Source organism: Silene latifolia, chromosome 6 (assembly GCF_048544455.1).
Source record: "Silene latifolia isolate original U9 population chromosome 6, ASM4854445v1, whole genome shotgun sequence".
NCBI lineage: Eukaryota > Viridiplantae > Streptophyta > Magnoliopsida > Caryophyllales > Caryophyllaceae > Silene > Silene latifolia.
The window spans coordinates 119,317,663-119,327,117 of NC_133531.1; the positions used below are offsets into that span (position 1 = coordinate 119,317,663).

The 9,455-nt window shown below is 39.9% G+C and overlaps 1 protein-coding gene across 1 annotated transcript; it reads left to right on the forward strand.

The window, feature by feature from the left end:
- The first annotated feature begins 6,737 nt into the window (after positions 1-6,737).
- Positions 6,738-8,624, forward strand: LOC141588567 (uncharacterized). Its single transcript, XM_074410000.1, has 2 exons — positions 6,738-7,784; positions 8,196-8,624. The coding sequence occupies exons 1-2, from the start codon at positions 6,738-6,740 to the stop codon at positions 8,622-8,624; spliced, it is 1,476 nt and encodes a 491-aa protein (XP_074266101.1).
- Positions 8,625-9,455: the final 831 nt, after the last annotated feature.

The window sequence follows — 9,455 nt, forward strand, 5'->3', positions numbered from 1 at the left end:
ATGGGGAGAATAGTAGCATAAACTACACAAATGAGCTCTGAAATGCGTGGAAAATAGGATGTAAAACATCATATAAAAGACACGCATCAGTTGCGTTGTTGTGTCTTAAACGAGTTGGTAGGTTTGTTTTATGTATGGGTTGAACTTCGGGGACGAAGTTCTTTTTAAGGAGGGAAGACTGTACTACTACGGTTTTACGAGTCTTTGGGTACTTTATCGAGTGGGGCTTACTCTGTTGAGCAAGTAGTTTTTGACGCAAAACAGTAGTCTGCCTGTAGGGTACTCGATCGAGTAAGTTGGGTACTCGATCGAGTAGGGGGCACTCGATCGAGTAGGTGCCTTACTCGATCGAGTAAGTGTGTTTTACGGGTTTTTTTTTGACGGGTTTTGTTACTAATGCGGGATTAATATAAAAAGGTTCTGTCACTTTTCTTAAACATTTCATTTAGTTGAGTAGACAGTTGGTTTTGAGAACATGTAACCGTATTTTGGGATTTGGTTTCGGATTGTATCTTAATCACTAAAGTTATACTATTTAAACGTTGTTTCGTTATTGTCTTATGATTATCATTGCCTCGGGGAACCGAGATGGTAACATCTTTATACCTGGGTGGTCCTGGTAAGGCACTTGGAGTATGGGGGTGTTACAGAGGGGGTGAATTAGGTACTATTTTTAAAATTTCAACTTAGTCTTTATTGAATTAAAGCAAGTTGATTGATAATGTGAAGAACAAATGGATACATCAAGTAAATTGATTCATTAAGAGTGTATCACGTTGTTTAAGAAGATTGCAGTAAGGTAACCGTTGATCTGACTGTAGCTTGTATGTCTTAGCTCATAAGAGAAGGCTACTGACCAAAAGCAACAGTGTCAGCAAATGTTGTTAAATAAAACGTGAGTGCACAATCGAGTAAGATATATGCAGCGGAAATTAAAGGAACAAAGATTAACACGATGCTTTTGAATTGGTTCGGCCAACACTCTTAGGGCCTACGTCCAATATTCTTTTATTAATAAGTTTAAGTGATCTACTCCGACTACTTAGACACTTACAATAAAAGGACCAACAACCTACTCCTGTTGCGACACAAGTTTCAAGACTAGTCCGTCTAGAAACTTAAGACTCTTACTAGAATGATTACAAAGATCAAGTTTCCTCAAACTGATTCTATGAAAGAATTGATAAGGACAACTTATAGATCAATCGATTCTAGGCAAGAGAATGTAATACTTAAGGCAACGGTAGTGAAGACTGTTGCCACTGGAAGACTTAGAAATATTTTGCAAAGGAAGTAAAAAGCTTTAAGTTCTTAAAAACAAGTTTGCAAAACACTTTGAAATTCTCTGGAAAAAGTCTTGAAAAAATGAGGGAGAGGAGTGCTCCTTTTATAGAGAAGCAAACTAGGGTTTAGAGGTCAAGACATAAGGTAGAAAACAAATAAATTTGACTTAGCCAAGTTTGCATAAAAGGGAGCATTCTTCCAAAGGTTAAAGAAGAAAAGGAGCTTTGTTATTATCTTGAAAGGGCCTTTGAAAATCAGTCAAGGCAAGATTGACAACCAAGTGAGGACATTTTAGAGGATCAAATTTGGAAAGAAACAAGTTCTTCTTTCTAAAAGCCATGATAAAATGTATTGCCATTTTGAGTTAAGACCTTTTGAAAGATGCCATTTGAATATCCTTTTCTTAAAAAATAACCTTTCACAAGATTCAAATATCAGAAATGAGTATTTCAAAATAGAAGTTTGTATTTGGAAATATGAGTATTTTGAAATTGAAGACTTCTTCCAAGTGACACGAGTTAAAGCAACGGTCTAGCTGACTGTTGCCTTAGTAAGCAGACCGTTGTTCAACAACAGTCTTGCTTACTGTTGCCTTAGTACTACACTCTTTTACCTTTACATAAGTGACTCTTTATTACAACACAATTCTTGGGTAGCTTGTTCAACATGTTTTGACCATGATCACTTGATAATTTCTTGAGAGGTTGGACTTAATCCTGAAATGAAACATCTTAAGGCAAGATTAAAGTAGGCATGTCATCATCAACAAAAGTGTTCTAACAAATTCCCCCTTTGATGATGACAAGCCTTAATAAATGAATGTTCCAAAAGAAAATTTCCCCCTCAAGTGGTTAGTCCAACAATAATCATGAATGTAGAATTAGTGGGCTAAACTTATAAGGTCAGAAATCCTAGAGCAAGATTACTATCATATTTAGTTCTACCATACGACAAGAGATTAATCAACTAACAAGTAATAAGAACATGAATTTTTCTTTTTTCCCCTCTTGACATCATCAAACAAGGAAATAATAACCCCGGACACAGAATAAGCAGCCAACAAAATGGGAGGTCGCAAACAACGTCATAAGACTCAAGTTACAGCAACAGTACTCGATCGAGTACATTGGGCTGTAAAAGTGGTCGATCGAGGATAACGGATTACTCGATCAAGATGTCAGTTTATGTGATTGTTCGATCGAGGAAGATAAGCGTTTGATCGAGGGAATCGGACACTCGATCGAGTGGAATAGTTTTTGGTTGTAAAAACCAATTATTACACACAACCAAAACTGAAATGTTTAAAATTCAACTGAAAAGTTTAAAACTCCAGGTTACCTCCCGGACAGCGCTAGTTTCAGACAGGTCCCAGCTCGACTTCCTTTTCTTCATCTCAGCTAATCCAATTGTCACAATCAAAGCAATTCAAAGCTCTCAGCAACCGATCTTAAATCTGCGCATGTGCTACACAAAAGCATAAGTAGCACCAGAATACAGGAGGAGCATATAAAAGCAATATGAGATACCGTCTCAGCTTAACAAATTTCCGATGACAAATATGGTGAAACATTATTAACTTATTTGTCCAAACGGGAGAGGATAGAGCATCAAAACAGAAAGCAGAAGTCACATGAGGTAGTGTACTATCAACCATAACAATAATAATGAAGTTATCATTAACTACCTCAGGTCGGTCGCTCCTAACATTGGAATCATTGGCAAAAGATTATGTTACCTCTACCGTGCTAGGAACATTCACTGACTCAGCTACCTTCTCATTCCCCTCCTTTATGGGTTCTGTCCCATAAATTGCAGCCTCTAAAGCATCCAGCTCGGCTTTCCAAATGGCAGATTTACCATAACCATTGTCTTCTTCCAAATCATCATCCGAAACGGACCTAGATGACATAGCAACACTGTTCACAGCCAAATCACTCGATCGAGAATGAATAGTGCTCGATCGAGTGATTCCTTCACCACAACTACTCGATCGAACACTTGCATTAGTTCGATCGAGGTCTTCTTCCTCAGTAGTGCTTGATCGAAAACTCACATCTGGTCGATCGAGAAAATCCTCCTCCAAATTGTTCGATCGAGTGGTGGAATCTGCTCGATCGAACTCCTCCTCATATAATTTACTCGATCGAACACTGTAACTAGTTCGATCGAGTTTTTGATGTTGAACCATGGTGAAATATTCGTGAAATGCTTCATCTTCATTAGCACCTTCAATTTCCGAGTCATACATATCTTCATTATCAATAGATAACTCAGGTCTTTCATGGGAAAGACTACTTTCGGTAAAAACAGCATATACCATCTCTGAGTCCCTAGAATCCGACTCAGCAGCTAATTGAGCTAGTTGAGATTCAAGTAGCTTGAGGTGAACCTCTTTAGATTTCTCAGTTTCTTGCATTTGAAGTGCGAGTGCCTTCACCAAAGACCTCAACTCAGCAATTTCTTCATTCTTTTTAACGGGAGGAGGGGTTTGTTGTTGCGGTGGCCAGATAAATGGAGGCTTTTGATAGCCTTGTTGCTGAAGCGGATGTGGTGGCACATATCTAAAGGAATGGCTAGCTTGTCTACGCTGCTTAAACGCGTAGACTTCATCGCTCTCTCCGAAACAAATAACAGCATTGTGCCCCGCAGCACCACATCTCTCACAGTAGACCACCTGTTGCACCATAGGATGGAACATAGGTGGAAGATCAAAGGTACTCAAGCCTTCCCTTTGATGATCTTTTACCTAGAACTGTCTAGGTAGGACCTGTAAGGCCTATCAAAACAACACTAGAGGAAAATATAAGAACTGCCTCTAGGAATAAATTCCTTGAGGCTAAAGACAGACTAAAATAAACAAGCAAATAAAATAGTTGCCTCCCCGACAACGGCGCCAAAATTTGACACGGCAGTCGCAACCCTATCAAAAATAAAACCAACAGGCTCTAACTAATGCAGCAGAGGCAAGTCGGGTATTGTATCCACAGGGAGGCGGTCACTATCTACTCGTTATTCGGTCTATCTATGGTCACAGAACGGGGGGTTTGAATTGTTTAAACTAAACTAAAGTAGGAGATAAATCAGATTGAGAGAAATATGCCAGGATTTCGGTTCACCATGATAATTGCACAAGTCAGCTAAAGGTAGGTCAGTCGATCTGATGTGAGAAGGGTAAAGGAAAGGTCCTCTCGGTACGCTATCCAACCTAAAGTACTACTGGCTTAGCTTTCACCCTCACTAGTAGAATCTATTGTTCATAGCAGGCCTGTTTATTCCAATCTCTCGATCTAGGTCTAAATTTAACCAGGTTAACTAATTCAGTTGAATGCATTCATCCAAACGATTACAGTTATATTGCTAATGAAACAATTCTCACAACAAAACCTTCTAAACCAATTAAAGCATCATCGCTATATTACCATGGTTCCCCTAATCCTAGCACAAGGGATCTAGCTACGCATATATATAAATAGAACAAGAACAAAAGATGAAGAAATAATAAACATGGCAAATTAAAGAGAGTAAAGAGGGAATTACAAGTTAAGATCCGGAAAAATAGTCAAAGCAGCGTCGAACAGAATCAGGATACAAAAAGGAGGAAAAGGAGAGAGTTCCCCTAAACCTAATTATGTCTCTCCTATTTATAGGAGAGATCATTATTTAACCTAAGATACGACGTAAGATAATAAAATCTCGCGTCTAATAACTAGTCACTCGATCGAGCATATTAGAACCACTCGATCGAGCAACTTCCTGCAAAAACCTCTCGATCGAGGTACAAAAGTACTCGATCGAGGAACTCCTATTTAACACCTCTCGATCGAACATAGAAGCTATTCGATTTAGATCTTCTCACATGTAATCTACTCGATCGAATAGAGTAAATCAGCAAACATCTTCGATCGAGCATCTACCACTTAGGCAGCTCATTGCTTCGTTGATTTAGCTTCCAAGAAGACTTCACGCATCCCGAGGCATTAGTATTTCCGCTCCAAATCCACTCATCTCCTAAATGCAAGCTAAAAGGACAGTAAAAGGCTCGATTATGCTACTTTCGGGTCCATTCCTGCAAATAAAGCCAAACAAACCAAAGTAGACTAATTGGGGCATTTTGTAGCATGAAACTATGGGAATCGCATAGAAATACGTGCATAAGAGACTTAAAAAGGCTATATAAAATACACGTATCAAATATGAACAAAGAAACTCGGTAATCGAAGATACCGAAACTATCAATGTGGGGACCACCTTAGAACCACATGAGCTTAAGATAAGAACTACCTTAGATCCTGCAGAAAGACAAGGGTTCATCAACTTGCTATTTAAGTTTAAAGATGTTTTCGCATGGTCTTACAAAGATATTCCGGGAATTGATAGGGACATTGCAGAGCACAGAATTCCAATCAAACCAAGGTTCAAACCAGTGAAGCAGAAGCTACGCAGAATGCATCCGAAATGGTCTTTAAAAGTTAAGGATGAAAGTGATAAACAACCCAAACCCGGGTTCATCAAAGTATCGGAATATTCGGATTGGGTCGCTGATGAAGTGCCAGTACCGAAAAAAGATGGAAACGTTCGCGTGGACTTTCGAGAGTTAAACAAAGCTAGTCCGAAGGACGGCTTTCCATTACCTCACATCAACATCTTGGTTGACAATACCGCAAATCATGCATTACTATCTTTCATTGATGGATATGCCGGTTACAATCAGATTAAGATGGCCGAGGAAGACATGAGTAAGATAACGTACCAGAGAACAGCAACGACGTTGCTACATGATATGATGCACAAAGAAGTTGAAGTTTATGTCGACAACATGATAGTCAAGTCAAGAGAACATAGTGGCCATCTCGGAGCACTATGAAAATTCTTTCAAAGATTGCGAAAGTACAACATGAGAATGAATCCACAAAAATGTGCTTTCGGGGTCACCTCTGGCAAATTGTTGGGTCATATAGTTAGCCATCGTGGCATCGAAGTAGATCCATCAAAAATCAAAGCCATTATGGAAATGCCCCATCCCGAGACCGAGAAATAAATTCGAGGTTTCCTAGGAAGAGATCAATACATAAGCCGTTTCGTAGTGAAGTTGACAATGATTTGTGAGCCGATCTTTAAGAAACTGAAGGTCGGAGAACATGTTATGTGGGATGACCAGTGCCAGGCCGCATTCGATAAAGTAAAAGAAGTACTGTCTTCTCCACCAGTTTTGAGCCCACCAGTACCCGGGCTACCACTATTGGTATATCTAACTGTTACAGATACGGCAATGGGGGTTATGCTAGCCCAAACAATTGACAAAGAAGAAAGAGCTATTTACTACATCAGTAAAAAGTTTTTAGACTATGAAGTAAAGTACACACCTCTTGAAAAGACGTTTTTAGCCTTAGTTTGGGCAACAAAGAAATTAAGACATTACATGCTCAGCTACAGTGTGAGTGTCTACTAAAAAAATGGATCCGATCAAGTACTTGTTTGAAAACCCAGTGCTAAATGGAATAATGTCGAGATGGACCCTCATGTTATCAGAGTTCGATCTCAAATATGTACCTTTGAAGGTGAACAAAGGAAGGGCGGTTGCCGATTTCCTTGCCAACAAACCAATCGAAGAAACAGAAGTCATCGACACTTGGCCATTTCCCGACGAAAACGTGGTACACGTCGAGAATGACATATGGGATTTGTATTTAGATGGAGCATCAAACTATATGGGATATGGAGTAGGTATAATCCTTATCTTGCCAACACGTGAACACGTGCCCGTGTCCATCAAACTGGATTTTAATGTCACGAACGCCGCCGCCGAATATGAAGCATGTTTGCTTGGTTTACGCAGTGCTCTAGACTTGGGTGTGAATAATTTGCTAGTTCATGGAGATTCGTCCCTCGTGATCAATCAAGTGAGTGGGTCATGGAAAATTAAGAGCCAAAGTTTAGCCCCATATCAAACCAGAATCAAAGAATTGGAAAAATACTTCGAAGACATTCGATATGTTCACCTCCCGAGAGAGGAAAACCAATTTACAGATGCATTGTCCAAGTTAGCTGTGTTGATTAACATTCCTGACCACGTAAACAGTATGCCAATATGTGGCAAACGAAGATCGTCACCTGCCTATGTGAATGTAATCAATGATACCGAGGAAGGTGAAACCGAACTTTGGTACACAACCATTTTGAAAATCATGGAAACGGGAGAGCATCCTCCCGACCTTGACACGCGTGGAAAACGCGCCCTACGAATGTTATCCACCCATTTCGTCAAGACCGATGACGGGAAGTTGTACAAGAAGACGGCTGAAGGAGTTTTGTTGCGATGCATTAATAAATCGACAGCTGAAAAGGTTATGGAAGAAGTACATGATGGTGAGTGTGGGCCACACATGAATGCCCATATGTTAGCCCGTAAGATCATAGGACTTGGTTATTATTCGACAAAAATGGAAACAGATTGTTGCAAATATGTCAGGCACTGTCACAATTGTCAGATATTCGCAAATGTACAGCATGTGGCACCTTCTATGTTATACACCATGACGTCACCTTGTCCATTTTCAACCTGGGAAATCGACATCATTGGAAAACTACATCCATCAGGAACTCGAGGGCATTGTTTTATCCTTGTTGCAATTGACTACTTCACGAAGTGGGTAGAGGCTAAGTCTTATAAAGTGTTGAAAGCAAAGCAAGTAGCATAGTTCATTCAGAATGACATTATTTGCCGGTACGGAGTACCGCATGAGTTCATCAGTGATCATGGAACTCATTTCCAAGCTGAGACCGAGGTTATACTTGAAAAGTATAAAATCAAACATCACAAGTCATCACCACACCGACTATAGAAGAATGGTGCCGTAAAGGCTGCTAACAAGATAGTTACAGCCATTTTAAGGAAGATGTCTGACAACTAGAGAGAGTGGCCAGAGAAGATACCCTTTGCATTATGGGGGTATAGAACTTCAATTAGAACAGCCATGGGAGCAACCCCGTATTACTTGGTATATGGAATGGAAGCGGTTCAACCAGTTGAGCTGGAAATACCGTCCCTAAGGATCTTACTAGAAAGTCGAGTTCCTGAAGCAGATTGGGTTCAAGCAAGATACGATTCACTAGTCATGCTCGATGAGCGGCGTTTGAACGCATTGTACCATGTCCAACTCTACCAGAAAAGGATAGAGAGAGCTTTCAACAAAAAGGTGAAACCGAGGGGAATTAGTGAGGGAGATCTGGTTCTCAAATCAGTTAGAGCTTTGTTACCAATTGACCCGAGGTGTAAGTTCAAACCAAATTGGGCAGGCCCTTATTTGGTAAAGAAGATTTTGTCGAGAGGCGCTGTTTGATTAACAGATTTGGATGGGAATGACTTCACAGATCCTACGAATTTGGACCAGCTGAAGAAATACTATCCTTGACTACCTCATTCTCAAATGTTATGAAATAATTTTTGAATTGAAAATGTTTTTAGAATAAGTTGTGCGTTGTTCGTCAACACTGCATGAAATATTTTATGTGAGAACGACAGACTCAGTATGATTTTGTTGCAAAGCAGATACGTAGGCAACTCTTAGTTAAGAGTACAACCTAAATATGTAAAACAAAAATGAAATTTTTGATGCAGAAACTAGGTATTTCTAATAAATAATAAGTTTTTATTTATTCTAAATTTCGGGTGAAGCCCGTTACAATATTTTATTCTGGGCGAAGCCCATCACGCACAACTAAAAAGGAAAGTACACAAAAGTAATAGTAATAGTAGATAGTAATGTCGAAGGCTACTCTTTGCTACCCTCAGCCGGGCCGCACGCCCCATCATGACGAGACGACGAAGTCTCACCCATCATCACTCAGGCTCTTTTCTTAGGAGGAATCATCAACACTTCCCGAGGGCCCAGTCTGTCTTTCACACTAGGTCGAGGACCAAGTCTTTCTGCAAGTGTCAACCCACTTTCGTTTCTCGGACCTAACCTCTTCCACACATCTGAAACAAAGAGTCAGTCCTAGGAGTCGAGTCGCTCTCTATTTTGAGCCTAGATGAAATCAGGGTCGTCTCAGTAAAGAATTATCGGTTCTTCTCCCCTCTCTTGTGGTATTTGTAATCAACGACTTCATCCTCGTAAAGTTTTCTCCGGGCCTTGAAAGAAGGTTCAATAGTCCACTGCAAATAAGAGGGT